Raw genomic sequence first — 27,922 nt, forward strand, 5'->3', positions numbered from 1 at the left:
TTGTGTTCAGATGCTTTAATATATGTATAATTTGTTTTACATCCTGTAGTGTCATTATGGATTGCCTGTTCAGATTTGAGGTGAAATTAACTTATTTTAGCATATCGAGCCTTTCATTAATTCTATCAGGCTTTTTGTCTTTTTAGTGCATTGGAAAGATGAGCTGTGATCTAAGTGTATTTTCTTATCCCTGTCCTTAATGCTGCTTTTCAGATCTGGTTGAAACATGTAAGGCCCTGCAGTGATTTGACAGGGCAGATGCTGAAAGAGTACTTTGCCTTGTGTGATGGGCTGGAGCTAAGGAGCTGAGTTTAAAAATAGTACTGAGATGAGAATTCTTCTATCTCAGCGGTTGGTTTTGTGGAATTCTCTTTGGCAGAGAGGTATTGAGGCAGAGTTAGATTTTCATCTCCTAGAGAGTCAAAGGATATAGGTAGAGATCTTCTCACAGGCAGAGCATCCTTGAGAGGTCAACATTTATATGTTCATATTGAGGGAATAATTTTCCACTTAATGTCTTTTATAACAGTATACCCAAAGATGGTAATTCAGGAGTTGAAATAGTGTTTTGTTTTCCTCCCTTACCACCCAGTCCAGCTTTTAAACTACTGAGTGCAAATTGATGGGGAGACAGTGGTGGTGTTTTCGACTAGTAATGCAGATATCTAGGCCACGGGGTTCAAATTCATCATCTCAATTTTTTGAATTTAGTTAATAAATCTTTGAATTTTAAAAAAAATGCCTAATTGAGACTATGAAAATATAGTTGTCATTAAAAACATCTGGTTCAGTAATGTCCTTAATGGAAGGAAATCTGCTCGTGCCTGGTCAGGCAGATGTGATTCCAGAATAGGGTTGACCCTTAACTGCTTTCTGAAATGGCCTAATAACCCACGCTGTATCAAGCAGTTATTCCTAAGAAAAGGGAAAAGACTGGGTAGATCACTTGGCATTGATCTGGGCTCTGGCAACAATAGTGGCTAATCTAGTACATTTGATTCAATGACATCCTGTTTAATAACGTTTAGGGACTTGATCGAAAATTGGGAGAGCTCTCCCAAAGAATAGTGAAACAACCACCTAACATAGGTCCACAGAATTTTACCTGTCAATGTTGCAGACGTCACCACTACAAGTGATAGCGCAGTGGCAAAGGGTTAGGAGGGAGTTGCCGTGGAAGCTCTTGGCATTGACTCTGGACCTCGCGTCGTCTGTTGACACGAGGTCTATGAAGCCCCTTGCTGATAACCACCTGAACTCTCCTTCAGCTTCCTCTCTCCCCTCAAACTGAAAGGACTTAGCTGTTAGGCTGGATTGGAGGCTAGTATTGAAGGAACAAAAAGAGAAAACCCAGTCGCAAACAATTTCCACTCCCCCTCCCATTCTTTAGATGACATGTCCATCATGGGCCTCCTCCAGTGCCATAATGGTGCCACCCGAAGGTTGCAGGAACAGCAACTCATATTCTGCTTGGGAACCCTGCAGCCCAATGGTATCAATGTGGACTTCACCAGCTTCAAAATCTCCCCTTCCCCCACTGCATCCCAAAACCAGCCCAGCTCTTCCCCTCCACCCACTGCTTCCCAAAACCAGTCCAACCTGTCTCTGCCTCCCTAACCTGTTCTTCCTCTCACCCATCCCTTCCTCCCACCCCAAGCCGCACCTCCATCTCCTACCTACTAACCTCATCCCACCTCCTTGACCTGTCCATCTTCCCTGGACTGACCTATCCCCTCCCCACCTCCGCACCTATACTCTCCTGTCCACCTATCTTCTTTTCTCTCCATCTTCGGTCCGCCTCTCCCCTCTCCCTATTTATTTAAGAACCCTCACCCCATCCCCCTCTCTGAAGAAGGGTCTAGGCCCGAAACGTCAGCTTTTGTGCTCGTGAGATGCTGCTGGGCCTGCTGTGTTCATCCAGCCTCACATTTTATTATCAGGGAAAAACTTAGTTGGTATTGTCTTCATCTATCTACCTGCTGTAACTACAGCTGTTCATAACACTCCTGGTTGAAATCATCCCTGCACAGTTCTTCTCAAGACAAACTCCTGTTTTTACGTTGAGGATAAGAATTATTGGTAGCATTCTCAGCCAATTTAAAGGAAAACAGTGTGGTTGTTATCGGTCACTCAGCAATAAGACGTTATTGTCAGAGTTTTCTTGTTCATCGTTTGAACTTCTTCCCACTCTGAGGTCAGAAGTGGAGAATTTGTGCAATAATCAGCAATGTGCAACACAAGATACTGAAGCAACTTGAGTCCTGAAGCAGCAGGACCTAAATGACAACCAGATTTCGGACTGTGAAGTAGCAAGTAACTTCCAATGACCATCTTCAACAGCCAAAAATCTAACACTCATTCTTAGTTCAATGACAATACCATCATTGTATCTCCCACTACCAACTTCCTGTGGGTTACTATTTACCAGGAAATTAACTAGACGAGCGCATAAATATTGTGACTGCAAGAGCTGATCAGAGGCTAAGAATCCTACAATGAGTAATTCTCCACCTGCTTCCCCAAAGTCTGTCCACCATCTATAAGACACAAGCCAGGAATGTGATGAAATACTGTATGCTTGCCTGGATGAGTGCAGATCACAACAAAACATGAAGCTTGACAACATCCAGTGCAAAGCAATGTACTGAATTGGTATCGTATTCACAAGCACCCACTCCCTACACTACTGATATTCGATAGCAGTAGTGTGTACCATCTGCAGGATGCAATGTGGGAATTCACGAAGGCTAATTAAACATCTTTCAGACCCATCACTGCCATTTAGAAGGACAAGCAGTTGTTACATGGAACACTGCTACCTGCAAATTCTCCTCCAAGCCCCTCACCATGCTGGCGTGATAATGTTGTCATTCCTTCGATGTCCTTGGTTCAAAATCTTGGAACTCTTGTCTAATGGCATTGTGGGTCTCCTGATACCTAATGAATCGCAGCAGTTCAAGGCAGCAGCTGCCTAGTACCACAAGGGCAGCTAAGAGTAGGCAATAAACGTTGACCCCCCACCCCCAACATACTATAATGCAATTTTAAAATGTCAGCTTGATTAGCATTTCAGTCACCATCTTCAACTTTCACTCAATGCCTTCACCAAGGCACAGTGACAGCAGCATATATCATCTACAAGATGCGCTGCAGCAACTCACTTAGGCTCCTTCGACAGCAGTGATTTCCAGCACCTAGAAGGACAAAAGCAGAAATTGCATGGGAACAAACAACACCTTGCAAGTTTCCTTCAAGCCTCATCCTATCCTACTGTAGAACTCTCTTGCTATTCCTCCACTGTCGCTTGGTCAAGATCCTGAGCGCTCCCTAACAATACTGGCTGTACTTCCACCCAAGGTTCAAGAGGGCACCACATTGTCAAGTTTTCCAAGACAGGACTGTGTAATGAATATTGGTTTAGTCAGTGAAGCCTGCATCTCCTGAATGAACTTTTAAAAAGTTGTGTACTACAGTTTCACATTAACTGTTCCTTCAAACTTGTGACCATTCTTATTTCTTTGCTGTTTTAAGTTAAATGGTGCATTTACTCAGCTAATACATGGGGAACTGCGTTTTTAAAATGATCTTTGTTTTGAGAAAGAAAGTAGTACCAATTGATGGGAAAGTATAAGCTATGCAGTTGCTTTGCTGGCTAAAATGATCTAACGCTAAACAAATTTAATGGCTTTCTTTTGTGGCTATTGAGCTGTATAGTATTCTCAGCTATTTTTGGTATTCTCATTGTTACTTTCTCACATTGGTTATGCCATTGTAGGTGGAGAGCTGTTTATGCAGCTAGAAAGGGAAGGAATCTTTATGGAAGATACTGCTTGGTAAGTAAAGTGTTATCAGCACTGGAATCATGGTGCAAAAGCAGGCCATTTGGCCTTACTGGTCTGTTATACTTCACAAGCACCTCATCATACTTCAGTGAGCATTTATATCCTCCTATTCAGAAGATGAAGGAAAAGAGGAGTGGGAGTTGGCCATTCGTCCCTTCAATGCTACTTGCTTGCCTGCCCCCACAATTCTTGATTCCTTGTAGATTAAAAATTAGTCTTCCCTCGTATTCAGTGACCTAGCCTCCTCCACTCTGAGTTAAATAATTCCAAATTTGAACAATCTCGTGAGAAGAAATTCCATCTTAAATAGAACTGCCTTTTTCTGAGAAACAAAGGAAAGACTTGCATTTAAATGGCACTTTTCATTGTAACGAGACATCCCAAAGTGATAGGAAATACATTTTAAATATTCTTATTGAAAGAAAATAAAGCAGCCACATTTTGCAGAGCAAAACATCATTGTGATAATGACTAGATAGCCTGTATTGGTGACAGTGTTTGAAGAATAACTGTGAGCTAAAACATTCGGCATTAGTGCCATTGGATCTTATTTGTGGGGCATATCTAATCTTTGTTAAATGGCTCATTCAAAGGTAGTACCTTCAGTAGTGGTACTTCACTGAGTGTCAGCTTTGCTTTTTGTGCTCAAATCTTGTAGTGGAACATTAGTCTGCAGTTGCATCTGATCAGTCAGTTACCGAGTTTTCTTTTAACTTTGAGCTATTTGTCTTGACCACTCCCAAGCGGTTATAAGTTCCACATTCATAAGAACTCTTTGACTAAAGAATTTTGAGTTTCTTCATGTGGTGTTCATGACTTCCTGATGTTTATTGTGCCTAATTTTGGACTCCTGTCAGAAATGGAAACATTCTCCTAAGGGAGTCCAAATACTAGTGAACTGTTTGCTTCTAGAATTTGTTTGGGTATATGACATGACTGTTACTATTTGTAATAATGATAGATGCATGAAGGATGTGGTTTGCAGTTAATCTGGTTTCCAAGCAAAACATGAGAAGTGTTTCAATGAGGTGTCAATTGGGAGTGAGCCCACTGTCCTTTTCAGTCTGATTTCCTGGGAATACTTGATTCAGTTGTTTTCTCAGTTTAGTGGAGCAGGCAGCTTCAAGAGCCCTTGGGTGAACAGGGCATGCTCTTTGTAGGAAGCAGAAGTCCCCTCAAGTCCATTCTGCATGCAAAAAGGCTGCCATTGTACAGTAACAGTGGTTGATTCTGGTGGTTTTGAGAGTAGCATTTCATTTTGTGATTTAGAGATTATTTGAACTTGAAATCAAATTAACCAGTTTGAACATGTTTGAAGTTGTGTGTCACTTGGTTGGATTATGCTGTTGGTTTCCAGTAAATTATCTATCTTGCCTAAAACAAGAAAATTTTTGAAATGTCAAATTTTGTTAGATGTTTGTGATAGCATAATTCCATTTTTAAAAATTCTTTTGTCAAAAATTTAATACAAGACTTGCTGCTAAATGAGGGTATTTGAAACATAGTGTGGATGTATTCCAAGGAAGGCTTGGCTCATTTTTTAGAAGTCATTCATTGGATGAGGACATCGCTGGCTAGGCCGCATTTATTGCCCACCCCTAATTGCCCAGAGGACAGTTAAGAATCAACCACATTGCTGTGCATCTAGAGTCACATGTAGGTCAGACCAGATAAAGATGGCAGTTTCCTTCTCTGAAGGACATGAGTGAACCAGATGGGTTTTCCCAACAATTAACAATGAATTCATGCTCATCATTAGACTCTTACTTCTAGATATTTATTGAATTCAAATTCCACCGTCTGCCGTAATGGGATTCGAACCGAGGACCCCAGAACATTATCTGGGTCTCTGCATGAAAAGTATGACAGAAGGCCGTAAGAGGACATTCGTGTGAAGTGCACCCAGTGGTATAGACCAGTTGGACTGAAATAGTCTTTCTGTTCTTCGGACCTGAGGGACAGAAGTATTAGCTATTCAGACTCTCTAACCTTTTTGTTGAACTGTACATCAGTTCTCTTACTTCAGATCCAAGTACTTGATATTTTTTTCAAAGAATTAGAGGTTGTAATTTAGTAAAGTGGTGAAAAGTTTTGAACTCAGGTAATGTTTGCACTAGTAAGAGCTCCAAGCTAGTTTAAGCTCCTAGTTTAATGGTTTTCTAGTTATTTAACTGTAAACTTGTGACCTTCAGTGCTAGAAACTAAACCAGGACTGAGCAAGGAAATTCCATAGTTGAGCTTGGACTTTTCTTAAATAGTCTTATTATCTGGGACACTTCTTAAAATTTAATATTGTAATCCTCTGTCTTCCCCAGCTGTACTTAATTAACCAAAGTGATGGTTACATTCTAATTCCAGGTAGCCACCAGTTCCTGTAGCTTTTCAGCATGCTTGACTCTCCTGTTCGGTTACGTCCATCGCCATCTTTCTTTTCTTCCCAATTGCTAGGCTTTATTGGGAAATTACGGAAATGAAATTGGACTGAAGTCTCAGCACATCTATTGTGGATTTTTAACAGCATGTAGACTAGTGTGTATAAGTAGAGATGCCCCTGGTCTGTTTCAGCTGATGTGGTGCAAAACTGGATGAGAGTTCTTGACTGGCTCAATTTCTAAACAATATTTGAGAATGGTTTAGCTTTGAGACTCCACTCCAGAGAATGTTTGTTTGTTTTATTCCTCAATGTCAAAGCTGGTGGTCATCTCCAGTCTATTTAATTTTATGTCCATCATTTAACGTGGATGCAGCGACTCCCTGAAAGATGTTGACCAGCCTGTCTTTGGTGTATGTTCTCTTTTTTTTTCTGGTTTTTGATAATTAGTCTTCATTGTGAGAAAGAACTTCTAGTATTGAAGGTCACAAGTTTACACTTGCATAATTAGAAAATGGTTGAGCTGGGAGCTTGAACAAATCCACTGAACACTTGCAGAACAGAGAAAAAAAATGCGTATTGCAAAAGTGGCCGTTTTCTGTAGTTCAATTTATTTCATGTAAAACTTAGTCTACGTTTCTTTCTCTACTGAGTGTGATCTTTCTTATCTGTGGCTTTAAGGGGGATAAAAAGTTGAGGAAAACCTACTTCCTGAAGTAGGTGGTGTGCCCTGTTTTTCATTTGCAAAGGTCCCTATTTACAGTGTTTCCCATGAATTTTAACATCAACTCTTTGAAAGATCAGGTTCAACCTGCCTGGTGAACAGTAACATGGTATGACAATAGGACAGATTATTAGTGTTTATCAGAGAACATGGGTTTCTTCTTATTTCCCACTTGAAGTTTTGAAAAAGAATACTGTTGCAAGTGTAATGAGACAAAATTGCTAACTTTGTAGCAGAAAACATAAAAATTCTGGGCTGGCTTTTGTATTATGGCCTGAAGAGGTTACACATTCACAATCTTGGCCTTGCCATCTTTCAGGGAAAAACTATCCCGATTGGGCCTTGTCTTAGAATAGAAGAAATCGGTTCCAAACTGAAGGTAACCTGTAATTCGAGTGTAGCCCGCAAAGTATAAGGACAAGGTTGCATTTGTGAGCAAATTGAGATGTTGAAAGGATTGCCCATGAGCTTTCTGGAAAGTGGATTACAGAGTTATGACACTGGCTATTAGGTGATATACAAGCGATATACAATGTATTTTATTTCTCATTTTAGCTATGTACATCATGCGTTTCCTTTTTAGTTGAGATGAGTACAGGTTACATTAGAAAATAAAAACCTAAAGTACTGCAACTGCTAGATATCAGAAGCAAAAACAGAAATTGCTGGAAAAATTCAGCTGGTCTGGCGGGCTGCCAGGTTGTTTTTCAGCAATTTCGGTACCCACCCCTTACAGTAGATTTGGTGCTCCTCACAACTGATCAAATCTTAGAGGTGAGAGCATTAAAATCGTAAATGTTTTTATTTAAACTGGATAGGTGTGAAAATTTTTTTTAAACTGGGATAGTAAATAATAGACTCCTTTTGTTGCAGCGAGAAAGTTAAACTAACTAATGAGCTAACTTGAAAATATTCTCCATTGCTAGCTTTAACTGTTAAAGATGCAATTACTGGTATGCCATTTGCCAAGGAAGAGCTGTTGTAACTTTACTCCTGCCAAAATAGTTTCGTTTTAGGTATTAACTAATAAAAATACTAATGTCTGTCTTTCTCTTACCCCCCACTATCCCACCACCCCCCCGTCAAATCAAGTTTTTATTTAGCAGAAATATCAATGGCTTTGGGGCACTTGCATCAGAAAGGTATTATCTACCGAGACTTGAAGCCAGAAAACATCATGCTGAATCGTCAAGGTAAATGAAAGTCAGAAGTTCAGTTGCAGTGCGCCGAGCATTGTGGCAAGTGTTTTTGAAGTTGATTTGAAACACAACTTACTTGGATTCTTTCTTCACTGAATGCATTATAGACTAACTCCAGCATTCTTAACGGTTCCAAGATTTGTTTAGCAGTCACAACAACATTTTAATTTCCAAAGTTTTACACATTCCGGTAAAATATGTCTTCTCTGGGTATATTTCTGCTCTTGTAATTGATGTAAGAAAAAGCATTATAAATGGTGAAGAATGGCAGATCTATTATTCATGTGGTGTTTATGAAACTCCTGTCCCTTCCATGTGAATGATGTTAACAAATTTATTTGGACAGGACAAAATTTAGAATTTGTCTTGGATATTGTTGCACAAGTTGCTGTTCTTGTGTTTTGTCCATGTAGTGTCTCAGTTTGTGAACTCCCATAGAGTTTGCTGGACATTCAAAGGATGATGCATCATTTTACAACTTTATCCTGTTCTTGGTTCCTATTTCAGTCACTGAATAAGAATCGGGAATAGAAACCAGGAATTTGTATATAATCCCTTCAACTGCAATCATGTACCAAGACATTGAAGCTCCTCCTGTCCAGTTTAAATAAACTGACTGTGGGCAGACCATTGCTGAAGACCTTCAGCCTTCTGTAGATATTTTCCAGTCAACCTGTTTAGAATTTTTCTTACACATTGCTGGAGCAGATGGGACCTGAACTGGGCTTCCCGACTGAGAAATAGGAGTACTACCCCTGTGTCCCAAGAGCCCTTCCAATCATCTCTCCACATTTTCTAACTGGTCCATTCATAGTTGTTATGACACACTTCTTGAGCAGGTGGGACTTGAAACTAGATTTTCTGGCTCAAAGTTAGGGCCACCACAAGAGTCTCTCGATCTTTTCTCTTATTTAACTGCTAATTGCTTTCACCAGAAATACAGCTGAATTTTTCTTCATTGTTCAGGTGGATTTAATTTTAAAAAGTTTGCATGATTATCTAACAGCTATGAGCAAATGATAAACAAGATATAGATTAATTTCTGAGATTGCCTGTATGGTCTCAGTTGCCCATAATTTTTAAAAATCACGAAGATCTTACTAATTTGCGGTCAGTAATGTTTTTAGTATAGGTCATGTAAGTGCCCATTTATCTGGGTCATGAGGACTATGGTAGGGTAAGGACTTAGTACGAATAGAATGAGGTCACAAACGCTTTGTCACTCTCTTTGTTTTAACTCTGGATAGTGCCAACTTGCATTAAGGTTGTATTTTATCAAATATTTAAATGTTTACATAATTACAGAAGTTGGCCTTAAGAAATAATTGGCTTTTGGTCTTTCTCTGTTTTTGAGTGAAAGTACACAGATATCATATTTTCAATTCAAGAGCACCAAGGTTGAATGTAAATCCGTCAGTAGAGTATAAGTGCGGGTTTTTCCAAGAATTGTTTTTTATTTCATACCGGCCACCAATACAATGCCTGTCTTTTTTATGAAGATTCACAAGCAAATCCTCAACTGGGAGAACCTGTTACATATGCCTTGGTTTAAATGGTTTCAATTAAACAGTTTGACTGGACAGTTGTAACAAGCGTATGTGCACATAGCATGGAAATCTGCTGATCCTACTTCAATCCGTACAGCAGCTCAGCTTCTGATACTGTAGCTGGTGTAGCATATGTCAGCTAGGCTGATTGCAAAAGCCCGCCTTTAATTTCCTTAACTGTGCCTCTAATATAGTACTTATGGTACACTTACTCTGTTTGCAACATTGTCGCTTAGGAAGTTTACTGTGAAGGGAGTCTTTTGATATGAATATCAGTATTTGCCACTTTCACACACATTTGTATGGAAATCTGATCTTAAATTTGTAGGATACTGATAAAATATATATTCTGCTGCAGCACTGATTACCCTACAAAGGTGACATTTTAATCTTTTGGCTATTCATTCAACACTTGGCATTGCGGTGTTTGAAGAGTTTAACTTTTGAAACTGACTATAATGCAATATTTCTCGTAAAATGTTCTCACCACATGTGATGTGTTAACCTGTGGTTGAGTGTATTAAAATAGTAACATTGAGTATTAATGTTTGCTCATTGAACAACATCTCCACGCCCCGCAGTGTTCATGTACACTGTATCTAGGTTACCGTAAAAAGAAGCAAATTATGAAAGGTTTTTGTCTTGCACTCGCCAGGCAGAATTGCAAGAACCCAAAATTTCAAAGGGAACAACAATTTAATGCTGAATGGGGCAGGGGTGGGGTGGTATCAAGCTTAGGTGCTTTTGTGCTGGTGTTAAGCAGTACTGCATGAGTTGTCACTCTACAGGAAGCTCCCATCAAGCTAAACAGACATTCAACCTCCTCTACAAATGAGTAAAATAGTATGCTTTTCAGAATGTGGCTTGCCCTTCCTTAACAGAGGCAAGAAGGACACATTATTGGATGAGTAGGCACTGGAAAGATATTAAGTGCTTACTTGCCACCTCAGCAATTAATTACTGACCAGGAAGGTTGATAGGGGGCCTTCTCAACTTGCTAGTTGTTAAGGTTCTTAAACGGTCAATAAACAACGACTTAAGGTCCTCAAATTTCTTTCAGCCCAATTACCTATCTTGCTGACAGAGGAAAGTGGCTAGCTTTCCGAATGTGAAATCTGGGTGACCTGCCTGCTGGGTTTGGGAGGTGTCTGACATCTGTTCACCCCAATCTGGGCTAGCCAGGAGCAGCAGTGACTAAGGAAACCTCATTCCTCCTTTTCCTATGGCCCCTGCCTGAGAGCCTTGAAAAACATAAACCTACCTATTCACCATTGGATCCTGTGAAGACTAGACCTCCAGCAATGATCTTTTGTATCCAGAAGTCATGAGCCCCTAATTGGGTGACTGCTTCTGGTGAGTTGGGACTCGAGCCCCGAGGCCTGAGATTCATTAAGCAGCTTAGTAATCAGTTCTTAACTACTTACTTGATAGTGCAGAACCCTTCATCACTGAGCACATCTACTTCCTCACTTAGGTTGAGGAGAATTAAATCTTGACCTCAGTACTAGTCTGACACCAGATATGCAGGCTGCGCATTCCAGTGACTGGTGAGTTGTATCAGATGGCACATCCCTTTTGACTGTTGGCAGATTATTGACAATCATCAATCAGTTCATGCTTGTAAAACTTCAAAATTAATGTACTTTAGATGTGATTATGTAATTAGTGTAGTTCTAAGAACAATCTAATCGCCAGTTAAGATGATCACTCAGGCTTGCAATGTGACTCATTTATGCCCACTCAGAGCTACATACATTGAAAAGCAGATTTCTGTCCTTTGCAAACAGGCCATGTCCATGTTTTCTTCTTTTAACAAGTGAACAAGAACTTGGGAGTTAACTTATTGCATTGGTCAAAGCATTTCCACGGGCAATCAAGGTTGTCTTGTTAGTTTGAATTTGAACAGAAGCTTGTGGGTAACTGTTCCCTGGGTTTACCATGGGAATTTTTTGACCAATCAGCGCCATTTTCTCATGCAGTGTAAGTTGTTGATTCTTTTGAAATTTGGTATTGTCATTTGATCCTGATAAGTACAAGCTTCTATGTTTCAGAAGCAAGTTTTTTTTTTCAGTACTGCTCAGTTATGAATGATAAGGTGAATATTGATTGGCCGTTGTGATGTTAGGAATGTGAAATTGAACAGAGACTTGGGATATGAGGGTACAGAAATTTTGGAGTAGAAAGGCTGTGGACATTTAGTACAAACTTAATGTTGATAGTTAACAGGGAAAAATACTTTGGAAGTTGGTAAAGAGGGTCACCAATTTAAATGAGGGAAGAAGCTAGGGGAAGATTTTTTTTTCGCACCATCAATTGTTAGAATGTGGAAGACTTTTCAGCAGGAGTGGTTAAGATGACAATTGCATCCTTCTAAGAGAAAATTGAATCAAATTGTGTCATGTCAGTTGTGAGAATAGTGAATAAGCCAGAACTCATTGCTGAAGGCTGTGGAGGCCAAGTCATCGAGTGTCTTCAAGGCAGAAATAGGTTCTTAATTAGTAAGGGGATTAAAGATTATGGAAAGAAAGCAGGAGAATGGACTTAAGAAAAATCAGCCATGATCCTATGGCAAAGCAGACTTGATACACAGAATGGCCGAATTCTGATGCTTATCTTAAGATCAAACCAGAAAAGGCTTGTTCAGTAGGCAGCAGGGAACAAATGCACTGGCTTTTGCTTAAGAGAATGAAGTAATAACAAGGAGACTTTCACAAAATTATGAGACGTTAAGTCAGCTCACAGCTGGAATATTGTGAACGGTTTTGTTCATCTAAAAGATATAATGGCTTGGAGGCAGTCCAGAGAAGATTCACTTGGTTGAGTCTGGGTGTGCAGTGAATTTCTTATGAGGAGAGATTTGTGCAGGTTGGATTTACTTAGGTTTCTCATTTTTCTGAATTTTTCAAAACTTTGTTGAAACATGAAACCAATTCAGGGCGGCTTCACAAAGCAAGTTTTCAGAAGTAAAAAACCGAAAGGTCTGCGGATGCTGTAAATCGGGAACAAAAACAACGTTGCTGGAAAAGCCCAGCAGGTCTGGCAGCCTCTGTGAAGGAAAAATCACTTAACGTGTCAGGTCCAGTGACCCTTTCTCAGTTCTGAGGAAGGGTCAGCAGACCCAAAACATTAACTGATTTTTTTTTTCTCCCCTTCTTCACCGATGCTGCCAGACCTGCCGAGCTTTTCCAGCAACTTTGTTTTTATTCCAGGTTTACAGAGGTGTTTCCTTGAAAGAGAGTCTGGGACCAGCGGGCATAATCTCAAGGTAAAGGACTGCTCATTTAAATTTAAGACAATGAGGAATTTTTTTTGAGGGTAGTGCATCTGGAGTTATTTACTACACAGAACTGTCGAAGCTGGGTCATTAATTATATTCAAGGTTTAGATTTTTAATCACTAGGGAGATCAAAGAATATGGCGATTAGGGAGTAAAGTGAAGTTGAGTGTATTTGGATCAGGCATGATCTCATTGAACAGCACAGCAGACTTGATGGCCAAATGATGGCCGTCTTCTCCTACATTTTGTGGTTTTATGGTCTTCCTTCTTGTATGTTTTTACTTCCAGAATGTATTTTTGTAGCAACCTTGAGCTCTCTCTTTTTGAATGGAGTCATGAATTAGTACAGCATGGAACAGACCCTTTGGTCCAACTTGTCCATGCCAATCATATATCCTAAATTAATTTAGTCTCATTTGCCAGCGTTTGGCCAATATCCTTTTTATTCAAGTATCCATCTAGATGCCTTTTAAATGTTGTACTTCACTACCTCCTCTGGTTGCTCTTTGCATACGCACACCGTCTCCTGCATGAAAACATTGCCCCTTGTGCCTCTCTTGTTTACCCCCCTCAGCTTAAAGTAGACCAATGGAAATATCTATCTGCACTTCAAGAAGGGGTTTAAAGTGCTGCACAGGAGGCTGCTGAGTAAAGAAAGGGCCTGTGGTGTTAGGGCAAGCTGCTAGCACAGATAGATTGGCTGTCTAGCAGAGAGTGTGGATAAAAGGGTCTTCCTCAGAATGGCAGCCAGTGACAAGAGGTGTTCCACAAGGGTCAGTGTTGGGAGCACAACTTTTCACTTGATACGTGAATGATCTAGATGAAGGAACTGAGGATATTCTGGCTGAGTTTGCAGATGATACAAAGGTAGTTGGAGGGGCAGGTAGTATTGAGGAGGTGGGGAGGCTGCAGAGGGATTTGGACAGGTTCGGACAATGGGCAAGGACGTGGCAGACAGTACGATGTGGGGAAAGTGTGAGGTCATGCACTTTGGTAAGAAGAATAGAAGCATGGACTGTTTGCTAAGTGGGGAGAAAATTCAGACATCTGAAGTGCTAAGAAACTTGGGAGTTCTCGTCCAGGAATCTGTCAGGATAAACTTGCAGATTGAATCAGTATTCTGAGACTGCCCTCCGGTCCTAGATTCTGCCATGAGGGGAAACATCGTCTCATCGTTTACCCTGTCAAGTCCCTGAGTAATCTTTTAATCTTCAGTGAGATCCCCCTCATTCTTCTTAAACTCCAGGGAGTAGGGTGGTCATAATGGTCACTTGGAGGAGGGCTTGGCTTCCATGCAATTGTAGCCCAGCAAGAGAGTCTACAGGTTCGGGAGAAATGGTAGAAAATGTAAATAGCCAAATACTGACATGAAATTACTCATAATTCTTTCTATAACTTTAGATGACCTTGGCTATTGGCCAACAACATATTAAAGCCTGGAATTAAGCATAAAGTTGCAACCTAACTAAGATTAACTGCGTGCGAAGTGTTTTTTGAGGTGTTTGGTCCCTGTGGCCAGATTGCTGTTTTGTAATCCCTGAAGGATACCTTCTCTTGCATGCCCAGCAATCAACTTGTTTTCCTTTTTCTTTCAGGGCACGTTAAACTGACAGATTTTGGACTATGTAAAGAATCTATTCATGATGGTGCAGTGACCCACACGTTTTGTGGCACAATTGAGTACATGTGAGTCCTTTTAAAAACCAATATTGCATGGAAATGTGGACACTACAGAGAGCACTAACATTTATTTTGGGAAATTGAACCATTTATTCCTAATAATCATATCTGTCATTTGAGTATAAAGAACCTAAACTAAGTTGACTCAAATTGAGCTTACTAGTGTCACTTGAATTTTTTCTATTTTACTATTTATTTCGGAGGTGCCTTAGCTGGGTTTACACAATTTAAGCCTCAATATGTTTTCACACCCAACCTTTGTTTTCATGTTTTACCTTACTACAAAAAGTTGTGCAAGAGACAGAGGTGGGGGGGATGGTTACCTGTTTGCTCTTCCAAATTGCAGGGTTCAGGTTTGGAGCATTTTTATTGAATTGCAGGCAGGCCTTCACTACTTAAGAGTCCACTATTAAAGCACGTTGAAATTCCAGTGCAGTCCTGTCTTTTCAAAATTAGTGTCTTTGGCATAATTCAGTCATTCTTCCATATACCAGAATTCTTAAACCACTGTGTGTGTACCACTGTTGATTTTTTAATTGTCTGTAATTGACATCCTCCTTTTAACCAAGACTATCAGGAATGCATTAAGTGATCATTTGTCTCATTGGTATGTGTAAAATGTTTATTGAAATATGACTTCAATTTGGTGTAATTCTTTAAAGGTGATGTGCTGCAACATCCATCTCGGCAAGGCTGCCACAGCTCCATGGTCACCTAATTTGACACCATAAATGACTCTGCCACTTGAAGTTGTAATATCGACTGCATTACACTGCCTTCCTATCACTTTGGGGAAGCCCCTTAGAGGAAACTGTGGATCAAATTGAAATTTGTCAAATGAAAGTTTTGTTTTGTGGTAGTAGATTCTCTAGTTGTTTCCAAATAGCACAAATCACATGCTTCTAATAGAAAAATATATGAAGATTTCCTTCTCCCGCTCCTATTTTAATGAATTGCTCCAGTATTTGGAACAGAGCTGAAGAATAATGGGATCTTGTTCCTTTTCTAACAGGGCGCCTGAAATTTTAATGAGAAGTGGACACAATCGAGCTGTGGACTGGTGGAGTTTAGGAGCCCTAATGTACGACATGCTGACTGGAGCAGTAGGTGCACAGTTCAACATTGCATGCTTTTGAACCTTTCGCTGTGTTAAGTGCTTCGCTCCATTTTGAGAGGGGACAAAACAATATGTTGTCAGAATATTTTTTTTGACTCTTCAGGAGGCTGTAATGTGTTGAGAAATTTGGTTTTGGAAATATTTTTCCTCAAGGCTCATTTGGAAAACCACGTAGATAATTAAATACAAGTTATCTCGAAAGTGCTCTAATTCATGATGGGGAAGCTGGTGAAAAGTGACTGGCACACAGAAGCTTAACCTTGAGACTTAGAGTTCAGATCACCCATGTCATTCATTTGCACAAATCTCAGATTCCCAACATTGGAACTCGGTTAAGAGGGCTAATGCTCCATCTTTTGGCTTTGATTGCATTTAAAATCAAGTTACATTAGCAATATTTAAGTAACATTACATCCTTTTTAAGAAGTTGTATAATAAGAAATGCAGGTGTAGTTATGCTTTTATTCTCATGAGGTTCTATCCTCTTTCCTAAGGTTCTGTATCTCATGTTGGTGTAATGGCTATTCAAAATATTCTGAAGTATTGCTGTAGGTAATTTTAAAATGCCTAATTTTTCTTCCACCTCCTATAGCCTTCCTGCTAAGAATTCTGAAAGTGTATGTTAATCCTTTGGATTATAGGATTACTTGTTATGTTATGTCATGTCCCTTATTTATTTTTTTTTAATCATTTTCACATAGTCTTGGTTTTGTTTAATTCACTCTTAAAGATTCCAGTCCAGACATAAACTTAATCCCCAAAACACGGACAAAATATGTCGACCGAACAGTTCTAAAGCTCAAGCCCAAGAATACATGCTACAGATAAAATAGAAAATGATCAAATATAGAAGCATTTTTGTTTGTAATCAAGCTATTTTCTTTGATAATAGTGACATGATTTTGAAAATTTTTAGAAAATATGATGGGACTTGCCTTCATTTTTAGTCTTCTGCAATTGCCTTTTGATATCACTAAAATTATTTGCAAGCAAATGAAAAGGTTGGGTGAATTGTGTTTAATACTTGTGTGTAGGGTGTGGGGCTTAGGGAGTGAATGACGTGAATGAGTGATTTAACTTTCTAATGCATCTGAATGGCTCTTGGTAACTGCCTGAAAAACAGGATGGACTGGAACATCATTTGTTTCCCCATTTCTTCCGAAATGAAGATTTGCATGATGATGAAATATAATGGAGAACATAAACCAGTAGCTGACAACATGAGAGGCAGTAATATACAACTGAATGATATTTGCCTTGATATTTCAAGCTTTTATCTTGCCAGTTGTTAATTATTGGTTGGAAATTCTTGATCTTAATTTTAAAACCATTTTTTTTGAGAGTTGCTGTGTTTCTTCGATTTTTCTTAGCCACCATTCACTGGAGAGAACAGGAAGAAGACAATTGACAAGATCTTGAAGTGTAAACTCAATTTGCCACCCTACCTCACACAGGAAGCCAGAGATCTTCTTAAAAAGGTATCTGTCCAACTGTCTTCCTACTTTAAGATAGTTTGATGTTATATTGTTGGCAGAAAAAGTTGACAAAGTTAAGTGATTGGTGATTCATCCTTTATGACTGTTTTGATTAGTTAAAGTGGTTTACTCCAGTTCTGTACTACGTAACATAAAATGGAAGAATGAGCCATATCAGGTAACTCCTGCAGAAGCTAGTTTTCAACTTAGGGAGTCATAATGGAATCTCCATGTTTCCTGAATTTGAGCACAGATGTATTCACATAATGCAAATCAAAAGCTACATGTTTCAACTACCATACTAATCCTATGTTTCAATTCACCGTATTATTAAAACTAGTATCATTTTGATGTTAGTGTGCTTGTTGAGCAATACTAGGATCTTAAAACTGTGAACTATTTGCCTTCCTTGGTTGTCACTTTCACAATCTTGCATTTATTCAGCCCTGCAAGTTTATTCTGCTATTTTGTTGAATCGTATCCACTCGTCCATCTTCATTGCATTGTTCTGAGTCACCAGGGCGTTTGAGTACATGTTTTCTTCACTTATTTTATTCTCATTCTCACCTTTAAACCGCTGTTCAATCTAATGTGGTTAGCGTGAAAGCTGCTATTCCAGAAGCTGAACTGCTCTCATCTCAAAGGGCACTTCGCACTTCAGCTTTTTTTGTTAATGATGATCTTTAAGGATGTGACCAAGAGGATGGAATTGAGGTTGGTGTATTGAAATGAACTTTGCAAAATTGAGTGTGTCGGATATGGCACCTTGACAAATTAAACCTTTAAGTGATATCAAAGTAGGAACATGAACTGGGAAGTCTGGAATACATTATTCAGTCAAGATTATCTGTTAAGATCTAGTACTGTGGGGCACGTTTTGTTTACAGCTACTGTTGAAGCACCAGGTTCGGTAAACTGTCGGAAATTTTGACGTGATTGATCACAGTCTGAATATTGAATTTGGATATAGGGAGACTGCACGCTTATTTAATTAAAATTGCTTATTTTTTTGGACATTTTCAGAAATTCATTGCTAGCTTTCAAATAAGGTAAAACTCATTGTTGAAGTCTGTACTTTTGTCATTTGTTTTGCTTTTAGCTGCTAAAAAGGAATGCTGCTTCACGCCTTGGAGCTGGAGTTGGGGATGCAGCAGATGTCCAGGTGTGTTTGCAGCAGAGACCTTCATATGAGTCAGCACCAGAAAATTCAGGTTTAATTTCTAGATTCTTGTATCCTGGCAATCCTTAGTTTTCCAAATATGGCTAGACCTAAGACAAAAACTGACTTAAGTAATTAACAAGCTTCACTAGTCAGGGGCAGATGCATTATTGGCAGATAATGCCATCCTTGATACTAATGGTTCATAATCTTGTTTTTGGTTAAAAATTACTACCACTGACAACTATCGCCACTAAGATTGCTGCAAAGGCCATTCCTTAATGTTCTGAACAAATTTTGAACTTAGCGTAAAAATCAGTTTCATCTGTTAACTGGATTTTTGCCCACGTTTGGGATATAGTCCATATCCAGCTAATTTCTCTGAGGAGGATTAATTGTTTAAACAAACGTTCTTGCATTGTGCCTAAGGAAAGTCGATTGAGGAAGAAAGAAGGGCTGTTTGTTAATGGTTGTTATAACTTTAATTTTAATCTTAGATGCTATTCCTGTATTACTTGACAAAATTAAGCCATCAGACAAAAGCTCCCCAATTTTTCTGAAATGTTAAATGCAAATGGGATGATGTCATTGGCTATGCATGAGAAAAATTGAATCCACTTGTGATTGCTGTTCAGTTACACATGATAGAAATGGGAGAATCTTAGGACATCAAAAGATGATCAGCTTACAACGTTCACAAGTTCATATATGAAGAATTACCGCTCGAGAAAGGTAGTGTTTACGGCTGTTCAATAATGCTATTGAAAATTGATAAAATAAATCATGGGAAGATTATTTTTGTAGTTGCGTTAGTATCTAAAGGACAAATGTAGGATCCTTAAAATAAGCAGAGATCAAGAGAATTGCTTAAGCATTTTTGACACCCAAAATGCCCTACTGCACGTAAAATCCATTTTAGTTCTTAAAAGGGAGTTAGATAAACCTTTAAAAAGCAAGGTGTTGAATGGTGTTGGAAAAATCCAGGCAATAGAGCTAGTGGGTAGTTGTTTTGGGGTGACCCATTAGTTTGTTTGGGGACCATGCATGAGGATAAGATTAATTTTTCAAGTTGCTGTCCAGAGTTAGAAGCTGAGCTGATTTTTGTCTTATCAACTTCTACATCATGGCCACCGATGCTCGTTATAGTGCTTGTTCTCAGTTCAAACTGGAAATACAACTTAATGTTTCACATTTATTAATGTGTTCCCTCTTTTGGGCTAACCCAGGCAATAAACTGCTGTCCAGAACGGAGTCAGTTTAAATCTTCTAGAGCAGTACTTTTGTAATTTGCTATTAATAAATTAGAGCAATATCCTGGGCTAAAGATCCAGTAAACTTGTTATTGTTTTCTTTGTAAAGAAGCCACCAGTTCTCAGATGCATGTTTCCTTTGGAGATGAAGCTAAAATACTTAATCCGGCTATTTGGGGACCATGACTTATACCTTGCCCCAAAGAGCAACTAACTGTAACCATATGGCTCCAGTTTCTAAATGTTCTTCACAACAAGTTAAGTGTGTATTTGTATGTAATTGATCAAACATTGATTATGGTGGCCCCTTTATGTTTGTCTGTAACGTTTCTGGTAAAGCACCATACCTACAGTAAATGATTGTGACCAACCCGTCTAGGTGATGAAAACATACAACCACTAGAATTGAATAAGGATGAGTAGGTCATTTGGTGCGGTTCTCTTGGAAGCAGTTTTAGTTTAGAACAACCTAGATGCCCAGTGCCTGTTCAATGGAATTGCTGTCTACTGGCTAAAGGAATGCAAACATCTTGCTAACCGAGGTATTCTTACCATTTTGTTGAACTTCTGGGGATAGCCAAGTTGGGAAGAGTTCTAGATGCAAGACTACATTGTTTAAGAATACCAGAACCAGTGAGTTATGGCCTGAGGTGACAATGTGTAAGATGCTAGCAATGCTGTGTGAATAGGGAGTCTGACTTTGGGATGGTTGGAGAAGATTTGAAGGTAAGACCTTGTCAGAAGTTAGTGGAAGGCCTAAAAAAAACCATAAGCCATACTCAATTCTTTGAAGTAGTACTCTGAGCAGGTGATTAATTTACTGATTTTTTTTTGATAAGTACATTGATTTGTGGGTATAAAATGAAAAGGTGTCGAAGGAACTTGGAAATAATTTAGGTTTGAAAAATAAATGGTATTCAATGTTCTGTTAATAGCTATAACATGATTCACTGTAAGATAGTGATAGTACTCTTCTTTTGAATTTTTCAATGATCGGTTTCATTTAAACAGTGAGTTTTGTTGCTTTTAGTAATTCTTTTGTTCTGTACTAAATACCTGAATTTTCAGATTCTGAAAGAAACATTACTGGTCTAGATAATATCAACATGATTTTATAAGCCAAATGTTGCTTCTGAGGATGTCCTAAAGTAATTCACAGCCAATGAATTACTTTAAGGGTTTTCAACTCTTAAGTAGACAAGTAAATACCCAATTTGTGTAAAACAAGTCCCTGGAAGTGGCAAGGGAGGTAACACTTAATTGATAACTTTCTATCCAAGGTATTCATCTTTGAGTGCAAATGCAAAGTTACATGTGCTAATTTGAGATTTTAGATTTGAAATTCTATTTATATTAATAACACAATTCATTCTAATGCAGGCTCATCCTTTCTTCAGACACACAAACTGGGAGGATCTACTTGCTCGGAGAGTTGAGCCACCTTTCAAGCCATTTCTGGTAATTGTAATTGTAATCAATCATACTCTATCTCCGTTCTTCCTTATTTGTATTTTGCTTTTGACTCCTGGTGTCCTGAACGTTTTCTGGTTCCGTGTTCTATCATTTGCCTTGTGACCTCATCAAGTAAATGTCATTTGAATTGTGGGGGTGTCACAGTTGAGATGCCCATATTCTCACAGTTGGGGGGGGGGGGTCTCTTTTTTTTCCCCTCTTCCCTAAACCAGGGTGCAGAGGCAAATTGTAATGCCTGTGTTGCCACTGGAGCTGAGATTAACCACCTTTAACATAGATGTTGCATCATACTTGAGATATTCCAAGTCTGTATAAACCAGCTGCGTGCAGGTTTCTTGGGGAGTTTGCCAAGTGAGATCTGTTTTTTTTAAATCTGAAGGAGAAATAAGTTAATCAAAACATAAATTGTGCTCCTTTGAGCTATGTTCAATTATTTGCAGAGATATGGGCATTTGACCTTGGCATGTCCTAAAACATTTTGGAGCCACTGAAATACTTCTGAAGTGTGGCAGAAAAGTATGCACACAGAATCGCAAACAATGAGGTAATAAATGACAAGATAATCTGTTTCACTGAAGGTTAAACAATAAATATTAGCCTAAACAATGGGGCAACTTTTTATTTATTGCCTGTCAAGGTAAGGAGGCAGCTAAGGCCTCAGTTTAAAATCTCATCTGAATGATGGAAGTGTATACTTGCACAGCCATGTTTTTGTATAGCACATTTTGTGCCCTTGTGAAACCCCAAAAGACCTTGCACTGCAATGATCTGTGCACTTAGTGTAGTCACTATAGTTATGTGGATACAGTTGTCCATGTTGCACAATAGGATTCCAGAAGTAGCGTTAGGATAATGAGCAAATAATCTGTTTTACTTTAGTTGATTTACAATAGATGTTGCCCCAGACACCTAAGAGAAGCTTCCTGTTCCACTTTAAAATTGTGCATTGGTATCTTTCACCGGAAAGGCAGACTGGGCCGTGGTTTAATTTCTTGTCTGAAAGAGTTCTGCGGTAGCCTGTGTGTGCATACTATATACTTTGTGCCCCTAAAATAGGGCCTGAATTCAGAAACTTAAATAACAGCTTTGCCTCATTGGCAGCACTAACACCTACGTATACCTGAATAATTTGAGGGGTTGCTTTGATATTTTTAAAATCCCGTGTTATTCAGTAGAAGTGTCCAATGTTGGTGATCCTATGGGTTGAACTGTCTTTGACTAGAGTCATATTTCAAAGCCAAAGGAACTGTCTTAGCAGTGAAATCAAATTCACACCACTTTTAAGCATTTGAGCATGGAAATGAGACAAGCCTAACAGCAAGATGTTTTGAGTTCAAATTTTACACTCGCAGGCTATGCAATTGGATTCCATAAATCTGGTAATTTGCCACCAGAAATGAAAGTTTGTCAAATTTTTGTAAAATAAAGCTAGTTTGCTGATGCCCTACATTATCTGGCAAAAATGTGACTTAGTTTGCACTGCAAGGGTTGTACTTAAATGTTACCTGAACTGGCCTGACAAATCATAGTCCCTTGATAGGGATAGACAATAAATTGAACTTTCTCAATATTTAACACATCTTAAGAACAAATAAAAATACCAAATGTTAAATTGGAGTCCAGACAAAATTTTAGAGCACATTTTTAAGTTGGATGCTGTAGAAATTGTTACAAAGGTTAAAATCCGAGAATTGTAATCATGTCATTCCAACGATGCCAGAAGAGCCCATCAAGTCTGCACCGACCCCCCCCCCCCCCCCCCCCCCAAAACATCCCACTCCATCCCTGTAACCTCATTGACCATGGCTAACCCACCGAGCCTACACATCCCTAGACACCACAGGACTATTTCGCATGGCCAACCCACCTAACCTGCGCAAGCCTGGACTGTGGGAGGAAGCTGGAGCATCCAGAGGAAACCCATGCAGACTCCGCGTAGTTGTCTAAGGCTTAATCGAACCTGGGTCCCTGGCACAGAGGCAGCAGTGCTAAGGAACTTGTGCAGGATCAGTAGTTCTGTATGTTGTTGTCTTAGTGACTCATCCATGACTTCTTTTAGTCTGAATGTTAGCTGTTAAATGTTACCTTTGTTCTTGCCCTTTTTTAAAAAGAACACAAAATACATCTACACAGCAAATAGAAGTAAGTATAAGTACTGAGGTTTGAGGATTTTGTAAATTGCACTTCGATCTATCTATTATTCAGCTACTACAGAAGCTGAAATGAATTAACTGTGTACAAACTAACAAGTTAAAGATACCATTCCATCTATGAAACTCTTCACTGAATAACATTGAGGAAAGAATATTGAAGTATTACGTGATTTTTTTTTTCCTCCCTCTTATCACACTAATGCAGTTGGGCGTGTTTCATTTCACTTTGTCATACTGTACTCTCATAAGCAGCTGTAGATGTGAAAAGTTGCAGTAAATTGAACTTACACGTAAATGGCATTAACTTTTTATTTGCAGGTCCCAATGTAGTGTTTCAATATTGCTGATCTTTTATTGACCAAGATAATTGTTCTGCCTGATGTTAATTCAGGCTCTGTGTAAACAAAGTACTCCTTTTGTTCTGAGTTTTGCTGAGTTTTCTAGAAAAATGAATGGAGAACAAAAGATGAGAAGATCCTAAGGATTAGTAACCTAATTCTGAATGAATCATGACTTTTTTCCTGTGTAGCAATCAGATGATGATGTTAGCCAGTTTGATTCAAAGTTCACACGACAGACACCTGTTGACAGCCCTGATGACTCAACCCTCAGCGAAAGTGCCAATCAGGTCTTCCTGGTAAGCATTTTGGATATACCATATGCCTCTGCTGTTTGAGGTAATTAGTGTGTTGTTTTGTCAATTTAATGAGTGTTGGCACTAGACAAAGGAAGTAGTTGAGGAAGCTTGTATAAATGTACTTAAGAAAAAGCTACACAAACATGAATGAACAAGGAATAGAAAAAATGTGAAGAAGTACAAATGGATTATAAAATGCAGGCATAAGCCATGATCCATTGCCACATTGCAGTCTAAGTGTAAGATCTGTTAGCACCAGGAATAGTATAGCCAGGAGTAAGGTAAACATTTCGTAAAACACTCCCTCCTGTTCCAGTGTTGTACTTACTATTGATTTTGAACATCTGGCAAGGTGACACATGTACTGTTTTTGCCAGTTGTTCTTAAAGAGTAAGCAGTTTTGTTCTGTAAGTCTATCACGATTATTTAAAATTGTTTGCAATTGAATGTATCCACTTTGTTTTAAATTTTATTTTTCACTAGTTTTAAATTTGTTATTTGATCTAATTAAACCAAGGTTCTTAGTATATGCCTTACGACTCGTATGCTTTAAGTCAGGCACACTAGACGACTTTTCAACATTTCTATCGGTTTCAGGTCCAGGATGCTCCAGTTCCTTTGTAAATGTTCAATCATAAAATTGTGGTGAATGATGAACTGCGTGAGTTTTTAGACTTGATTTAGAGTTAGCACACTTGCACTGTGTCAGAAACTTCAGAGATTGAGCACAGAATCCAGAGTGGAAACATCAGATCGGTACAGAGGGAATGTCACAAGACCTGGATTGCTGCCTTTCAGACAGAGCATCAAATTGAAGCTTCAGTTTGTTATCTTAGATGGATATAAAAACTTGCAAGATATTTCTTGAAGAACTGGAGAGTTTTTTTGTGTCCTGGCTAATATTGATCCCTGAACCAGTTTCAAGATTTATAAGAGTCATAAATATATATAGCACAGAAACACACCCTTCAATCCAAATCATCCAAGTAGATCAGATATCCTAAATAAATCCAGTCCTGATTGCCAGCACTTGGCCCATATCCCTCTTAAACCCTTGCTGTTCATTTACCCATCCAGATGCCTTTTAAATGTTGTAATTGTACCAGTCTCCACCACTTCCTCTGGCAACTCATTCCATACACATTCACACACCACCCTCTGCATAAAAAAAGTTGCCCCTTATGTCCCTTTTTAAATCTCTCCCCTTAAAACTATGACCTCTACTTTTGGATTCCCTCCATTCCAGGGAAAAGACCTTGTCTATTTACCCTATCCATGCCCCTCATAATTTTATAAACCTCTCTAAGGTTACCCCCTCAGCCTCCAACGCTTCATGGAATATAGCCCCAGCCTATTCAACCTCTCCCTATAGGTCAAACCCTCCAACCCTGGCAACATCCTTTTCTGGGCCCTTTCAAGTTTCACAATGTCATTCCTATAGCAAGGAGATCAGTCCTGCACACAGCATTCCAATAGTGGTCTAGCCAATGTCCTGTACAGCTGCAACATGACCTCCCAACTCGTATGCTCAATGCATTCATCAGTAAAGGCAAGCGTACCCAAATGCTGTCTTCTGTGTACCTGTGATTCCACTTTCAAGGACCTAAGAACCTGTACTCTAAGGTCTGTTTGTTCAGCAGCATTCCCTAGGACCTTGCCATTAAGTGTGCAAGTCCTGCCCTGATTTGCCTTTCCAAAATGCAGTTTTTCAGATTTATCTAAATTAAACTCCATCTGGCACATCTCAGCCCATTGGCCCATTTGATCAACATCTTGTAGTACTCTGAGGTAGCCGCCTTTGCTCTCTACTAAACCTCCCAATTTTGATGTCCCCTGCAAACTTACTAACCAAACCTCATGTTCACTCCAAGTCATTATATAAATCACATAAAGCAGTGGACCCAGCATCGATCGTTGTGGCACAATGCTGGTCACAGGCCTCCAGACTGAAAAGCAACTCTCCACAACCACCACCCTCTGTCTTCTACCTTCAAGCCAGTTCTCTATCTAAATAGCTAGTTCTTTTTCTATTCCATGTGATCTAACCTTGATAACCAATCTACCATGAGGAATCCTGTCAAAAGCTTACTGAAGTCCATATAGATCATGTCCACAACTCTGCCCTGATTAATCCTCTTTGTTACTTCTTCAAAAAACTCAATCATGTTAGTGAGACACTATTTCCCATGCACAAAGCCAAGTTGACTATCCCTAATCGTTCCTTGCCTTTCCAAATATGTGTAAATCCTGTTCCTCAGGATTCCATCCAACAACTTGCCCACGACCAATGTCAGTCTCACTGATCTATAGTTTTCCGGCTTTTCCTTACCACCTTTCTTTAAATAGTGGTACCAAGTTAGCTGGTCTCCGGTCTTCTGGCATCTTGGCTTTGGCTATTGATGATGCATGTATGTCAGCAAGGGGCCCAGTAATCTCTTCCTAGCTTCCCACAGAGTTCTAGGGTACACTTGCCCAGGTACCTGGGATTTGTCCATCTTTATGCGTTTTAAGATGTCCAGTACCACCACCTGTGTAAAATGGGCGTTCTTCAAGATGTCACTATTTATTTTCCAAGTTCTCTATCTTTCGTATCCTTCTCCACAGTAAACGCTGATGCATGATACTCCTTTTAGTGTCTTCCTCCATCTCTAATGGTTCCATACACAGGTGGCCTTGCTGATCTTTAAGCGCCCTATTTTTTTCCCCATTTTCCCTTTTATCCTTAATGTATTTGTAGAATCTCTTTGGATTTTCCATTCTATATTTGCCAAAGCTATTGTGTCTTTTATTTTTCCCCTTCCTGATTTCCCCCTCCAGTATACTCCTAATGCTTTTAATACTCATCTAGGGAATCATTTGATTCCTGCTATCTGTACTTGACCTACACTACTTTCTTATTATTCTTGGCCAAAACTTCAGTTTCTCTTGTCACCCAGTATTCCCTACACCTACCAGCCTTGCCCTTCACCCTAACAGGAGCAAACTGTCTCCAGACTCGTCTCATTGTTTGTTTTGAAGGCTTCCCATTTTCCAGCTTGCCCTTTACCTGCAAACTTCCATCCCCAAGCAACTTTTCGAAGTTTTTAACTAATACTGTCAAAATTGACCTTCCTCCAACTTGAACTTTTAATTTTTAGATCCAGTCTATCTTTTTCCATCACTATTTTAAAACTAATAGAATTATGGTCACTGGCCCAAAGTGCTCCCCTGCTGACATCGTAGTCATCTGGCCTGCCTTATTTCCCAACAACTGTTGTTGTATATTGAATCAGAAAATTTTCGTTACCCACTTAACAAATTTGCCTGTCCAAATCCTTAACACACTGGTAGTCCCAGTCTGTGTTTGGAAAGTTAAAATCCTCTACAGTAACAATCCTGTTATTCACGGGGCTAAATAAGTTTTTTTCAAAGAATGAGAGAGGGAGAGCAGAGAAGTGAAATACAGAAGGAAGCAGTGATAATGTCATTGGGACAGTAATCTGGAACTCCAGACTAATGCTCTGGGGACACGGGTTCAAATCCACCATAACAGAAAGTAACTTGTGATATCAACAAAAAGCTAGTAGTGGGATCCGTGGAACTGTTTTGATTTATGTGAAAGGCCATCTGGTTTATAATGTCTCTGTATGCCATCCAAATTTGGTCTGGTCTGTTTGTGATTCCAGGTCCACAGCAATGTGGTTTCCTCAACTGCTGTTTCGGCAACTAGGGATATGCAATAAATGACACTTAAGTATCCCATGAACAAATTTTAAAAAATCCACAGTATCTTTTGGGATATTTTCCTAGGCATTTGTCACGGCAGACGGGAATGAAAGACAAATGGGGCAAAAAATGATCCAAAGTTCTTCAAAACTATCTAATTACTTCTGAGGAAAGTGTAGGTGATTAGTTTTTAGGCAAGGTCCAGATCAGGTGCTGTTGCGGTTGCTGAACGTACCATATTGCCACCCTGGTGCACATGAAGAATACCTACGTGGGGAGAGCTGCTTGTGGAATTGCAGTCCAACAAGACTGT

The 27,922-nt window shown here is 39.3% G+C and overlaps 1 protein-coding gene across 2 annotated transcripts in view; it reads left to right on the top strand.

Annotated features, from left to right (window-relative positions):
- Positions 1-27,922, top strand: part of LOC125464566 (ribosomal protein S6 kinase beta-1) — a 77,111-nt gene that overhangs the window by 24,675 nt on the left and 24,514 nt on the right. For both annotated transcript variants that reach the window (XM_048557085.2, XM_048557086.2), the window contains exons 6-13: positions 3,776-3,833; positions 8,030-8,130; positions 14,556-14,646; positions 15,653-15,743; positions 17,128-17,235; positions 18,332-18,394; positions 21,022-21,099; positions 23,797-23,904. In XM_048557085.2, coding sequence (XP_048413042.1) covers positions 3,776-3,833; positions 8,030-8,130; positions 14,556-14,646; positions 15,653-15,743; positions 17,128-17,235; positions 18,332-18,394; positions 21,022-21,099; positions 23,797-23,904 — 698 coding nt within the window. The remainder of the gene's footprint in view (positions 1-3,775; positions 3,834-8,029; positions 8,131-14,555; positions 14,647-15,652; positions 15,744-17,127; positions 17,236-18,331; positions 18,395-21,021; positions 21,100-23,796; positions 23,905-27,922) is intronic.

The sequence above is a fragment of the Stegostoma tigrinum genome, chromosome 27, assembly GCF_030684315.1.
Source record: "Stegostoma tigrinum isolate sSteTig4 chromosome 27, sSteTig4.hap1, whole genome shotgun sequence".
Taxonomy (NCBI): Eukaryota; Metazoa; Chordata; class Chondrichthyes; order Orectolobiformes; family Stegostomatidae; genus Stegostoma; species Stegostoma tigrinum.